The 15,018-nt window shown below is 40.6% G+C and overlaps 1 pseudogene and 2 gene segments (V, D, J or C); 1 reads left to right on the top strand and 2 right to left on the bottom strand.

Annotated features, from left to right (window-relative positions):
* The window catches only part of LOC112629380, a 766,638-nt gene extending 759,842 nt beyond the window's left edge, over nucleotides 1–6,796 (bottom strand). Inside the window, 2 exon segments of the V gene segment in view lie at nucleotides 6,134–6,420; nucleotides 6,512–6,796. Of these exon segments, the coding sequence occupies nucleotides 6,134–6,420; nucleotides 6,512–6,557 (333 nt within the window).
* The window catches only part of LOC112629379, an 881,832-nt gene that overhangs the window by 786,634 nt on the left and 80,180 nt on the right, over nucleotides 1–15,018 (bottom strand).
* LOC112629381 lies at nucleotides 1,325–1,840 on the top strand (annotated as a pseudogene). Its single transcript, XR_003120582.1, has one exon. The product of XR_003120582.1 is annotated as an MICOS complex subunit MIC10 pseudogene (transcript).

Below are 15,018 nucleotides of genomic sequence, written 5' to 3'. Positions count from 1 at the left end.
CAAAAAAAAAAAAAAAAAAAAAAAAAAGTGAGAAAAGAGAGACAGTGAAGATTGCCAGATTGCCTCCCAAAAGCATCATATGAGTTTATGCCATCAATAGTATATTTCAGTACCCATTTACTCTTTGTCAATACTGTTTATATAGTTTATAATTGCTAATTTAACAGTTAAATATCACTTTATTTAATACTTGTTCATTACTGATACTGCAGAAGGAGGCATTTTGCAGGATCTGTGTCAGATTAATTCAGTGCTGATGACAGCAAGTGACCACAACTTATCTATGGCCACTCCTGGAATTCATGTTCTTATACTACAGTGAATCCCTGCCAACTTTTGCATATCACAGAAGCACACCTTTCGAGAATTAGAATGGAATTCAAAGATTCTTTCAGAGAACCTAGTGAAACTCACTACACAATCAGGGAAAGATGAGAGGAGGGAGGACTGAAAGTAGCATGGAAGACTGCAGGGAGAGGTGTCTCCCATGTATCCAGGCAGGGGCAGATTCTCACATAGATGAGAAGATGACTGTCTATATAGTGTTCTCAGGAAAACCAGGACAACTTTTCTTCCCCAAATCATGTTTCTCTACCTTTACCTTCTCTAAAATGCTTAAAATTATATTTCAAGGACAAAAACTGTGATTCCACAATAACTTTTTTAAATTGGTGCAGAAACACAACTTAACCACAATATACATAGATAATATTAGCCCCTTTCCTGAAAGCAGGTTTTCAGGTATAAAAGATTAAATTAGAATATAGGTCCAACTGATACAACAAAGGCCAAAGGAAAGTAATTTATCATGATATGGTTCAAATGTCAGCAGTTCAGGGCAGTTATAAGGGCTCCTCCACAGGGATGGTGTCTTAGGTATCTGATTGCTGTGCCTACCTAAATAGCCACTCTTATTTGGGGTCCAAGACATATTTCATACATACAGCAATCCTCACAACAATCCATCCAATGATCTCAATTTCATTAATTAAGAGATGAGGCACATAGAGTAGAAATGACATGTCCAATGTCACATAGTTACTTAGAGGAAGAATCAGGAACAACCTATGCTTCCTAATTCTTAATTCAGTTCTCTTTCCACAAAGTTCTTGAAGTGATACAAAAGCGGGGAGAAAAAGAAATCTAATGATGATAAATTCTCCAGAATTTCTGGTTTTTCCTGAAGCTTATCTGGTTATAAGGAGTATTTCCAACAAACAGGAAAAAGGAATGCAAGACTAACTTTTCGTTAAGTCAAAACAGAACTTCTAAAAAGACATAGTTGTTCCCTCTCAGCCACCTTAAAAAAGGGGGAAAAGGTCAGAGCGCGGGGGTCAGAGGAAAGCTGGAGGTGCCGGTGGGGAACATGTCGCAGTCGGAGCTCGGCAGGAAGTGGGACCGGTGCCTGGCGGATGCGGTCGTGAAGATAGGTACTGGTTTTGGATTAGGAATTGTTTTCTCACTTACCTTCTTTAAAAAAAGAATGTGGCCATTAGCCTTCGGTTCTGGCATGGGATTAGGAATGGCTTACTCCAACTGTCAGCATGATTTCCAGGCTCCATATCTTCTACACGGAAAATATGTCAAAGAGCAGGAGCAATGACTTCACCTGAGAACATCCCAGCGGGAGGACAAGAGAAATCATGTTTATTCCTCAGGAATACTGAAGTGCCCTGGAGTAAGCTGCCATTCTTCTGTAACAATGTTATCAGTAATGCTTTAAACTCCAGCACCTTGTTATGTATTTGAAACCAAGTCTGTTTCTTGTTTTGTATTTTCTCTCTGGAAGTTGTAAGGAGGTGGTCTTAAATAAATTAAACAAAAATAGGAAAAAAAAAAAGGGGGGGAATATAGATTCCCATTTCCCTACATAACTCCACTCCCGTCACCACCACCACCAATCTCTACCACATGACAAAAGATTAATATCTAAGAGCTAGCTTAACCTTGGAGAATTTTCTTGAGAAGCAAGTATCTTGAGAGTTGTATCTCTTTGACTAAGAAGTAGTTCTATTTGGGTAGGGAAATGATATCAACAAGTGTGCAGCCTGGGGAATGACTGGAGGGAAAGATTTGTTCACCACTGCATCCTCAGGGATGATAACGATGCCGGGCACATAGTCAAAACTCCACGAATAATCATTGAGTGAATAAGCGAATAGCTAAATGAATAAATAAGTGATAATTGTATTAAAAGACTTCTTTCCTTTACAGGACTTGCATAAAATGTATTTATAGGTATCAAAGGCAGAAAGAGGCCACACAGCCAGGTCAATGGTGTAATGTGCTAAAAATATCCCTATGGACATGAACTTCCTTTGGAGTGAAGCAATGATGGTGGCTGAGGGCTCACCTAGAGTTATGGCATCTGTGTACCTAAATCTAAAACAGATACCATGGTTTCATGAACTCAAATGCATTTTGGCAATAATGGTACAGAACACTGCCACCCCTAGACCTGAGCAAGTGATGTCCCTGCTCAGAGTTCTGTGCCTCCACCCCAGCCATCATTCAGGTGTTCCTATCCCTTCCCCATGAGAAAATCACAGGACACAGAAGACATGACCCTTTAGAGTCTAAATACCTCTTCTTGACCATATTCTGGGTACCCAGGATTTCAGAATTCCCTGCACAAACATCCCCAAACCCACTTTTAAGATCTGCATGGGCCTCTCTCAAGGATTATCTTCCCAGAAGCAGATATCCCACCTGTGTACACAACTCTAGGCCCAATGGGTGGCCAAAAGATCACTGTTTGCCTAGACTGTAGACATGTGGGTTAACATGTCCACATCCTTGTGTATAAGGCTCCTTAGGGTATGTGATGGATTGAGGGATAGGAAAAGAAGGCGGGTAAATCACAAGGTACAAACCGAAGGCTGCAGAGTGAATCTCCCTAAAGCAGCACATTCTAGCACAAAACTATAAAAATCAAGAGTTCAAAAGTAGATCTGGGTATATGTAGGAATTTAAGGTACTATAAATGTGGTATTTCAAATCTATGGGGCAAAAGTGAATTTTTCAGGAGGTGGTATAAGAACTACTGGCTATCCATTTGGGGAAAAAAATAAACAGATATAGATCCCTGTGTAAAAATTAACTTATTTTGGGACACACTCCTTTTAACCATGTAGTTCAAAATAGAGCTGCTAACCTGCAGAATCCTCACTCCCAGCCGCAGTCACCAAAGGTAGAACCCAAGCTGGGCTAATCCAAGCAGCCTGCACCCATGGCCACCACTGATTAGTCCAAGGAAAAGCCACCTAACTCACACTGAGCCAAACAGAGCCCTTCCCAGGACACTCAAACTTGGGAAAAGATAAAGAGAGAAAAGTGCATTAAGTCCAGCTCCTCTCAAGAGCATACGTAAGATGTGAACATAGGAACTGTAAGCAACCATCCTTATAAGAACTACATGTTTACACCCTTCCTTGATTCAAACTCTCCTCCTATTACAGACTGCTTCTGTCTTCTTTCACAGCTAAGCTATTCCTATATCCTCATCTCATAGAGCTTTTTTTTGAATTCTCTATCTTGGCACACACCAAACCGTTTTAGAGTGTCAGTTTATTGTTCATTCATATAACCAACACTTTTTTGATAGCAACCCTTTCCGGAGTTAGGGCTACATCATCACTAGAATCAGTCTCTTGCCTCAAGAAGCCTATAGACTGGCAGAGGAGTGGAGTGGTTGGACCATGTGCCCTAGAGACAGACTGCCTGGGTTGCAATTTACCAGTTATTAACTTTGTGACTTGAGCAAGATACAGTCTGTGACTTTGCTTCTTCATCTGTAAAGTGAAGCTGATGATAATACTTATGAGAATCAAATGCATTCATTAATGTTTGGAATGACACCTGGCACATAGAGATCAAGGACAGCTTCTTTCAATTCCTTTTTAAATTGACAAATAAAATTGTGTGTGCATATATATATATATATATATATATATATATATATGGTATACAACATAATGTTTTGAAATATGTGTATATTGTGGAATGGCTAAATCAAACTAATTAACATATGCAGTACCTCACATACATATCGTTTTTGTGGTAAGAACACTTAAAATCTACTTTCAGCAATTTTTAGAAATTTCTGTTGCAGCTGGGTGCGGTGGCTAACGCCTGTAATCCCAGCATTTTGGGAGGTTGAGGCAGGTGAATCACAAGGTCAGGAGTTCGAGACCAGCCTGGCCAACATTGTGAAACCCCCGTCTCTACCAAAAATACGAAAAACTAGCCAGGGTAGTGGCAGGTGCCTGTAATCTCAGCTACTTGGGAGGCTGAGGCAGTAGAATAGCTTGAACCTGGGATGTGGAGGTTGCAGTGAGCCGAGATTACTCCACTGCACTCCAGCCTGGGCAACAGGGCAAGACTCCATCTCAAAAAAAATAAAAAAGAAATAAAGAAATTTCTGTTGTAAATACATTATTAGCTACAGTCACCATTACAATAGATCTCTTGAACTTATTCTTCCTATCTAATTAAAATTTTGTATCCCTTAACCAACATCTCTCCAATCCCTTTCCATTCCCCTCACAAGCCTCTGGTAACCACAATTCTACCCTGCTTCGATAAATTCAACTTTTTTATTACACAAATAAGTGAGATTATGTGGTATTTGTCTTTCTGTGTCTGGTTTATTTCACTTGACATAATGTCCTCCAGGTTCAACTGTGTCATCACAAATGGCAGGATTTCTTCCTTTTTTAAGACTGAATAGTATTCCATTGTGTATATATGCCATGTTTTCTTTATCCATTCATCTAAGGATGGGTACTTAGGTTGATTCCACATCTTGGTTATTGTGAATAGTGCTGCAATAAACATGGGAGTGCAGATATCTCTTTAACATACTGATTTCATTTTCTTTGGACATATGCCCAGTAGTGAGACTGCTGGATCATATAGTAGTTCTATTTTTGGTGTTTTGAGAAACCTCCCTACTGTTTTCCATAATGGCTGCACGCTACGGAATTTACATTCTCACCAACAGTGTGGAAGAGTTCCCTTCTCTTCACCTTCTCACCAATGGTTGTTATCTTTTGTCTTTTTGATAATAGCCAACCTAATAGGTTGTGAGGTGATATCTAATTGTGGTCTTAATTTGCACGTTCCTGATAATTAATTATATTGAGCATTTTTTATATACCTCTCAGTATGTCTTCATTTGAAAAATGACTATTCAGGTCCTTGGCCTATTTTTTAATCAGGTTATTTGGGTGCTTTTGGTATGTGAGTTTCTTAAATATTTTGAATATTAACCCTTCATCAGATGTAGAGTTTGCAAATATTTTCTCCCATTCCATAGGCTTTCTCTTCACTCTGTTTATTGTTTCTTTTGCTGTGCAGAAGTTTTTTAGTTTAATATAGTACCATTTGTCTATTTTTGCTTTTGTTGCCTGTGCTTTTGGGATCATATCCAAAAATTCCTTGCTCACAAGAGATGAAAAGCTCTCTCCTGGGTACTATGTTCGCTCTTTGGGTGGCAGGATGAATAGATGCCCAAACCACAGAATCACACAATATGCTTTTGTAATAAACTTGGACATGTATCCCATGAACCTAATTTTTTTAATGGTCTCAACCGGGTATGTGACATTGCAAAATTATGATGATGATGACATTTCACCTTGGTATAAAAAGAAATGTCTGTTGAAAATAAACCCCTTTTCAGAAAGAAAGAAAGAAAGAAAGAAAGAAAGAAAGAAAGAAAGAAAGAAAGAAAGAAAGAAAGAAAGAAAGAAAGAGAAAGGAAGGAAGGAAGGAAGGAAGGAAGGAAGGAAGGAAGGAAGGAAAAGAAAGGAAAGAAAGGAAAGAAGGAAGGAATTCCTTGCCCAGACTAATGTCATGGTAATTTTCCCCTATGTTTTTTTCTATTTGTTTTACACTTCTTTCACCTTTTTATGACCGGTGCTTAGCCCAGTACCTGGCACATCAAGACTCAATAAACACTTGCTGAATGAGCAAATTCTATGGTTTTAAACTGTAGTTTTACTATAATAAGTGACATATCCTGGAACCACACCACTCTCGTGGAGGAACAAAGGCTTCAAGTAAATGGGTTTTACTAGACTCAAAGTTTGTGTTCTGCTCCCCCTGCAGCCCCTATCAGTGTGTCTCTCACAGCACAGAAGTACAAAGCGGAGTCGCTCACAAGGGCAGATGGTTTCTTCAGGTGGAAAGAGGTTTGGCTCTTGTTAAATTCAGCTTCAAAGCCATAGCTGCCTTTAACCAGGTTGTCCCCTGTGATGTATTTCAGAAGGAACTGGAGGCCTTGGTTGGGGTATTGAACATACCAAAAAAGATAAGGGTTTCCAGAGACTGAATAGGTGCATTTCACAGTCAGAGGATTCCCTTCGGCGACCGTGACCTGATCTTCTGGCTGAGTCACCGACTGAGCTCTCAGCCCACCTGTAAATTAATCCAAGCTGCATCAGTGAAGCTGCTGAAGAGCATGTAAGCGGATCATGCGAGTGGAAAATGGGAAGGGTATATTACTCACTCAATGTGAAGAGCATCGCAAGCGTCGAGATGCGCGCAGAGGCCATGGCTCCAGCTAGGCTTACGCCGGCCGGGTGGGGGGGGGTCCTTTCCAATCCACCTCTGCTGGAGATATTGCCCCACCCCAGAGAGTGGGCTCTTGAAGAGGAACCAGCACCCTTATGTCAGCACGGGGCTTCTAGAAATGGCCCTTCTTCAGGGCACTGGTGCTTCCCAGCACCGGTATCTTCTCTCTGTGGAGCCCACTTCTGGTCCAGCTCCTCAAAGCTCTGTGGGGAGCAAGACTGCTGCTCCTCCTGTACCAGGACGTTACACTGCATCGCCCCCTAGAGCCCACACGTAGGACCAGCGACTTTACTGTCAAGTAGCTGGTGCTTCCTGGCCTTATCCCCGGGCCAAACTTTGGGTGGTTACACGCTCCATGAGGGACATAGGGAGCAAATCAGGGGTTCAAAGGAGAAGAAATAGAAGTTTGTGGATCAAAGTGGAAAAGATTCAGGCTGAGTGGACCAAGCTGTAAATGATTTGTGCTCTCTTAATGTAGAGACAGAAAGAAGGGAAATAGGATGGGAAAATGCACAGAAAAGGAAAGGAAAATATAGCTTTGCATCAAGAGGGAGAGAAAAATTTTGAAAGAGAGATAAGAAAAAGCAAAATAGGAGAAAAGAGTAAGGCAAGAGAAGATAAATGACAAGCGAAAACAGGAGCCTTGCTCTTCTCGTTAGAAGTAATTCAGAGCTGGCTTCTGTGTAACCCTCTTTGACCAAACAATAACTCAGATTTTTCTCTAGGTTGGGCCTATTAGGAGCCCATCCCATAATGATCTTTAGTGCAAAAAGAAACTTGAACCTTCTCTTTAAACATTTTTAGAGAGAGAAAAGTAAGAAAAGGTTTTATAAATATTTTTGGAGCATTTGTCATATTAAACAGTAGATATAAAACGAAAAATGAAACTCTGAGAAGGGGTTGAAAAATAGGTGCTTTACACATGCAGAGGCTACTTAAAACAGACTTCAAATGAAGTACATATTCAGTAAAAAATGTATAGTTAACTAAACTTGATGTATTATGATGGTGAAAAGGGGCTCATTGGAAAGGGAGGACATGCTAAAGTTTTATACTACAAAAAGGCCACAATAGCAACAGAGTAAGTATTTGATAGATTTTAATTTTAATGTAAAAAGCATGTATCAATATAAAGAAGTTGTTCCTCTGATTTGCCTTCTGTGTCTTTTGAATACTGTGCAAATAATGTTCAGTATATATTCTGAGGAAAGGATGAAAAATCTCTTTGCTTTGAATCAGAAAAAAAGAACATAATTCTTTCTAAAAGGTTTGGTAAGGATCTCATACTTTAATCATTGAAAACTTAGCCATATAATAATGTTTTCCTTTGGAATTGGTAAAGTGTCTTTAAACAATAATCTTCAAGTTCCAGAAAGACTTGTCATAAATGGAAACATATAGTTAATTTCTTCTTTCTTCTCTCTCTGCCTCAAGCCTAAAATGAGTGTTAGTGTTGTCTTTTTGAGGGTTCTGGCAATCATCTCGAGAAAATCATTGAAAAAAAGCTTAACAAAATGAATATTTTTAAATGTATGTGCAAAATTTAGGGAAAACTACAAGGGAAGGTGAAGCACCTGGGGCTAATAACAGCCAGAAGATTTCACCACTCCTAGGCCCAAAGGGATGGGAGAAGATGCAATTACCCTAATCTCAGGACACCTGTAACTAATCACAGGCCAAAGGAGACATGACATTTTAGAGTATAAATATCTCTTCTTGACCGTATTCTGGGTAGACCCAACAGGAGCTGTGGCACAACAGTGCACACAGAACTGTGCAGGACAACCTTAAAGAAGAGTCACATATGCTTCATCTTCTCAAGAATTTCATTTGATTAAAAAATAAGATTAGGCCAGGCATGGTGGCTCACGCCTGTAATCCCAACACTTTGGGAGGCTGAGGCGGGCAGATCACTTGAGGTCAGGAGTTTGAGACCAGTCTGGCCAACATGGTTAAACCCCGTCTCTACCAAAAATACAAATTAGCTGGGCATGGTGGCACGTGCCTGTAATCCCAGCTACTTGGGAGGCTGAGGCAGGAGAATCGCTTGAAGCCGGGAGGCGGAGGTTGCAGTGAGCCCAAATTGCGCCACTGCCCTCCAGCCTGGGCGACAAGAGCGAGACTCCGTCTCAGAAAAAATAAAGAAATAAAATAAAATAAACAAGATTAACACACTTTTAAGCAAGCAACAACCCAAAATATAATATGGCTAACAAAGTAATACAAGCACAAGCGTACCAATTTACACTTCTATCCAATGGAAATATTTGGATGTTATTAAAAATTTGCATTTAAAAATCAATCTTATGACACCTTAGCAAAGTTTCATGACAATTGATATTACTAAAATGTCTTTTTTCTTCTGTCATCAGCAATCTGCTCTTCAACTTTTTTCTTTTTTTTTTTTTTTTTAACAGGGTCTCACTCTGATGCCCAGGCTGGAGTGCAGTGGTGCCATCTTGGCTCACTGCAACCTCCACCACTCGGGGCTCAATTCATCCTCCCACCTCAGCCTCCCAAGTAGTTGGGACTGCAGGTGCACACCACTCCTAGCTAATTTTTAGTATTTTGGGTACAGATCAGGCTGGTGTCAAACTCCTGAGCTCAAGCAATCCACCTGCCTTTAGCCTCTCAAAGTGCTGGGATTATAGGCATGATCCACCACACCTGGCCACTTGCAAGTATTTAATATGGAAAAAAACTACTCAATGGAAATGTTGTATCTGGTTCAAAATGTGTAAAGGAGAGATGTGAACTGTTTTAGATTCCCAAAGGTGTAGAAGTCCCAGGAACACAGATGTTTCCTCAACATAAAGCATAATTGCTTTTCAGCTCACAGCTACCTGGAGTTTGAATGGACGATATGGGAGCCGCAAGAACCCTCCTGCAAGAAGCTGTTGTGAAAATATTGGCAATTCCCTTGATGTGATGCTGTTGAGAAAATCAAGCATCACATGGACAGATGGTCTAGATTGTCTTTCAGAACTTCTCCTCCTGAGATTCACGCTTTTTTATTTTTAGTTTGGTGTCTTTCTGTTGTAGAGAAGCTCTGAGAATGGGTGTTTTGTTTGTTTTGTTTTGTTTTATGGGACAAGAATAAAGGGGAAAAAAACATGTGATTGGCAAATTATAGGCACCCAGTAAATAACTGTCAGATGATTAAAACTTTAAATAAGTACACAGCGCTACCAGAAATCCAAGTAATGAGAGGCCATCTTATATGCAATGCAGTAAGAGCTCTGTTTCCCTTCATTCATCACAAACAGTTGTCCTTCACAGAGAGGCTTCCTCATCCAGGGATCTACTTAAGAACTGCCTTGGCATTCTGACAATTCCAGGAGAAAACCCCGTGAATCCGTTGATCCTCACAAATCACTTTTCAGTGCCTGTTAAATGTAAGATACCATTTGCATTGAGAAATAAACAGAGGAACAAGACATAATCCTTGCCCTCAAGGAACTTACCATCCATTTTGGTAGATGAACACTTAGGGGAAAAACTATTAACAATCTGAAGTAAAATGTGCAAGAATTATATTAATAGAAAAATCATTACAGATATTTCTTGCAAATGAGAGAAGAAAGAGTTTCACAAAGTTTAAGAAATTTAGCCAACTAGTTAAAGACCAAGTTAGTCTAGTTAGTTCATCTTGTAAAAGGGACATGGATATACTACACAAGATGATCCCCCTGCATGCAAAAAGAAAATCATAACATTTAGTATTATATTTATCTCAAACTTTCCTAATTTCTATTTTTGTTTGTTATACACACGATCATAAACTATGAGCATATAAATAAGCATATGTTGGAGGAGTAACATATTTTACTGATAATAGCACACAGTCAAACACTTTGGGGATCATTATACTATAGCAGCACAGACAAGGGAGAGAGTCGTCAGTTGAAGAAGTTATAGAGGTTGGGCTAGAATCTGAATAAAGGGAGAAAGAGGGCATTTCAGGCAGAGAAAATAATCTGATAAGACTCATACAGGAGATAATGCCAACAGGTCTTACAGGCTAGAGAATAAACTTATTTGGTGACCCAAAGGGATAGGGGATGTAGCAGCAGAAAGTAAAGCAGAAGTTTCATTGGGTTCGTAATATGACAGCTTTACTAAGAAGAGGGTACCTCTATTTAGATTGGCTGTCTTTGTTTTTGTTTCTTTCTTATATATAAAATTAAAAAGCCTGAAGGATTTTATTTATGGAATAATAAAATCAGAGATACATTTTGAGATAATCTGGTAAAAGAATGTAGAACAGTAGGAGAGAAAATGGCTATAGAAGATTATCCATGGAAAAATTCAGTTAAATACTAGAACAAAGATCATGCAAAAGATGTTACAGATGAATTTGTGAGTGATTATGTGTATTTTTTAAATCTTCTATTTTATTGTTCAGGTGTTCAAAACTGAGTCCAAAGGGAATGCTATTCATCCATGAGAGTCCCATTGACAGTGCCTTCCCCTTATGTGGTTTAAGACAGTATTATCCCTTTCACCAAAATCATCATCATTTCATACATTTCGAAGAAAGCAAAGTTTTAAATCATCTGTAAGGGGTAAAATTTCAATACATAAAAGTAGATGCTCAAGGAGGGAAAAAATAAACTTTTATTTTTCATAACTATATTTAATTTCTATTTAAAGCTATGTTCTACCAGGTATCAGAAACCAAATCTCAGTCAAACCAGAGTTTTGCTAACTTTTCCTGAGATTACACCTAATTTCTAGACAATTTATGTAGTTCCAAGATATCACAGGGAAAATAAATGTAAACTGGACCTTGAGATCATTATCTATCTACACAAGCAATCTGCAAAATATTTTAATTCACATCTGACTTTCAATCTCCCCACACAGTTTATTGCTGTGTTCTTGTCCCAACTATATCCAAGCTATCTCAAACCTCTGAAAAATACTACATTTTTTATATCTTCTCCCTGTGCCTCTCCACATTGTCTTCCCTCTGTGCATGTTTGTCTCTGTGTTCAGATCTCCATTTTTTATAAGGACATCAGTCAGTATTGGCTTAAGTCTCATCCTATTGACTTCACTTTAATTTTATCACCACTATAAAGATCCTATTTCCAAATAAGGTTGCATTCTGAGGTACTGAGGACTAGGACTTACCCATGTCACCTACTCGAAAAAAATATCCTTGTGGGGGGCAAGGGACAAGGAACATAATTCAACCCACAACGCTAATCCTTGGAAGAAAATGAAAGCAACACAGCCTTCCAAATACCAACCATTCTCTGCGGCGCCATGATTTTCAGAAGGTACAGATTTGCAGAAGGTACAGACAATTACCATAGGTGGTTTTCATGGCCCTGTCAAAAAAAAAAAACTAACAGTGAAGTCAGGTGGTGTAGGACACAGTAGCAAGCCACGGCAAGCCTTTCAGATTTCTCATGGAGCCAGTGACAGACACAGATACCTTTCAATTTATATATATGAACTCCCAGGCTTGGGAGTTAAAAAAAAAAAAAAAAAAAAGTATTCTCCTGTGGATGTTTCTGTCCTTGTCACACTGGGGAGCTTCAAAATGTTATACCTTTAAGAATGGGACTTCGGCCGGGCGCGGTGGCTCAAGCCTGTAATCCCAGCACTTTGGGAGGCCGGACGGGTGGATCACGAGGTCCGGAGATCGAGACCATCCTGGCTAACACGGTGAAACCCCGTCTCTACTAAAAAATGCAAAAAACTGGCCGGGCGCGGTGGCTCAAGCCTGTAATCCCAGCACTTTGGGAGGCCGAGATGGGCGGATCACGAGGTCAGGAGATCGAGACCATCCTGGCGAACACAGTGAAACCCCGTCTCTACTAAGAAATACAAAAAATAGCCGGGCGAGATGGCGGGCGCCTGTAGTCCCAGCTACTCGGGAGGCTGAGGCTGGAGAATGGCGTGAACCCGGGAGGCGGAGCTTGCAGTGAGCTGAGATCCGGCCACTGCACTCCAGCCTGGGCTACAGAGCGAGACTCCGTCTCAAAAAAAAAAAAAAAAAAAAAAATGCAAAAAACTAGCCGGGCGAGGTGGCGGGCGCCTGTAGTCCCAGCTACTTGGGAGGCTGAGGCAGGAGAATGGCGTAAACCCGGGAGGCGGAGCTTGCAGTGAGCTGAGATCCGGCCGCTGCACTCCAGCCCGGGTGACAGAGCGAGACTCCGTCTCAAAAAAAAAAAAAAAAAAAAAAAAAGAATGGAACTTCATGGCTGCTCTCTTTGTTGTAAGCAAAATGCATCAACTGCATTTTCCTCTTATTTCACTCTCTTTTTCCATTTTCCCCTTTGGATAATAACACCTTTAGAGTTCTTCATGTGAACTGGAAAAAATCTGGTAGAAGACCAGTTGTTGACGGTTTGAATTACAGAATCAAAACACCAGAGTAAAAGGTAAGGTTTTCAATATACCACATGTACAGACTCCTTTGTGAATGAAAGAACTTCCTTATATAACCAAAGGGAATTTTCTGTCTCTGGTCCCTCTTGCCAAAGCAATGAGGTCACACCCGTGTTCATAATTTATTGAGCCACTACAGTGCAAACAGAACTGTGCAGGACAACCTTAAAGAAGGGTCACATATGCTTCCTCTTCTCAAGAATTTCATTTGATTAAAAAATAAGATTTTTTAAATTACGCTTTGGGAGGCTGAGGCAGGTGGATCACTTGAGGTCAGGAGTTTGAGACCAGTCTGGCCAATATGGTTAAACCCCGTCTCTACCAAAAATACAAATTAGCTGGGCATGGTGGCATGTGCCTGTAATCCCAGCTACTTGGGAGGCTGAGGCAGGAGAATCGCTTGAAGCCGGAAGGTGGAGGTTGCAGTGAGCCCAGATTGCGCCACTGCCCTCCAGCCTGGGCGACAAGAGCGAGACTCCGTCTCAGAAAAAATAAAGAAATAAAATAAAATAAACAAGATTAACACACTTTTAAGCAAGCAACAACCCAAAATATAATATGCCTAACAAAGTAATACAAGCACAAGCATACCAATTTACATTTATATCCAATGGAAATATTTGGATGTTATTAAAAATTTGCATTTAAAAGTCAATCTTATGACATCTTGGCAAAGTTTCATGACAATTGACATTACTAAAATGCCTTTTTTCTTCTGTCATCAGCAATCTGCTCTTCACCTTTTTCCTTTTTTTTTTTTTTAACAGGGTCTCACTCTGATGCCCAGGCTGGAGTGCAGTGGTGCCATCTTGGCTCACTGCAACCCCCACCACACAGGTTCAAGCCATCCTCCCACCTCAGCCTCCCAAGTAGCTGGGATCGCAGGTGCACAGCACTCCTAGCTAATTTTTGGTATTTTGGGTACAGACCAGGCTGGTATCGAACTCCTGAGCTCAAGCGATCCACCTGCCTTAGCCTCCCAAAGTGCTGGGATTATAGGCATGATCCACAGCACCTGGCCACTTTTTTTCTTTTAATCGAGACAGGGTTTTGCTGTTACCCAGGCTGGAGTGCAATGGTGCCCTCATGGCTCACTGCAGCCTTAACCTCCCTGGCTCAAGCGATCTTCCCACCTTAGCCTCCCAAGTAGCTGGGACTACAGGCACATGCCAACACACCAAGCTAATTTTTTCTATTTTTTATAGAGACAGGGTTTTACTATGTTGACTAGGCTGGTCTCCAACTCCTGGGCTCAAGGGATCCTCCCACCTCAGCTTCCCAAGTGTTGGGATTACAGGTGCAAGCCATCATGCCCATCTTGCCCTTCACTTTTTATTCCAAATGTCAACATTTGCTGAAAGTCTACTGTGTAAGCAAGCAATTGCACTGTACGGTTCACTTCCTGAAGCCCTCCTCTGTTACTAAAATTCTGCCTGAAAGGAAGTAGAGAATAGTGGTTAAAGCCTGGAGACATGGTAATATGGTTTGGCTCTGTATCCCCATCCAAATCTCACCTTGAATTGTAATAATCCCCGCATGTTGTGGGAGGGACCCGGTGGGAGGTAACTGAATCATGGAGATGGTTTCCCCCATGCTGTTCTCATGATAGTGAATGAGTTCTCACAAGATCTGATGGTTTTATACATGTCTGGCATTTCCCCTGCTGGCACTTCGCCTTCTTGCTGCCCTGTGAAGAAGGTGCCTTTCTTCCCCTTTGCCTTCCGTCATGATTGTAAGTTTCCTGAGACCTTCCCAGCCATGCAGAACTGTGAGTCAATTAAACCTCTTTTCTTTATAAATTACCCAGTCTTGGGTATTTCTTTATAGCAGCGTGAGAATGAACTCATACACCTGGAGTCCAAAATCTGAAATTCCCAGATCAAACCTGGCTGAGCAAAAAAATCACCAGCAGAGCTTTATGGAAAATATAGATTTCTGGGTCCCACCCCTACAAACCCTGATTGAGTTTATCTAGAATATGGCCCCGCAAGAAAACAAATCCAATTTTCACAAATCTTCTGATCTAGGAGGATGAAATAT

Source organism: Theropithecus gelada, chromosome 7b (genome assembly GCF_003255815.1).
Source record: "Theropithecus gelada isolate Dixy chromosome 7b, Tgel_1.0, whole genome shotgun sequence".
NCBI lineage: Eukaryota > Metazoa > Chordata > Mammalia > Primates > Cercopithecidae > Theropithecus > Theropithecus gelada.
Note: the sequence above shows the minus strand (reverse complement) of the source record. Positions and strands in the feature narration are given on the sequence as shown.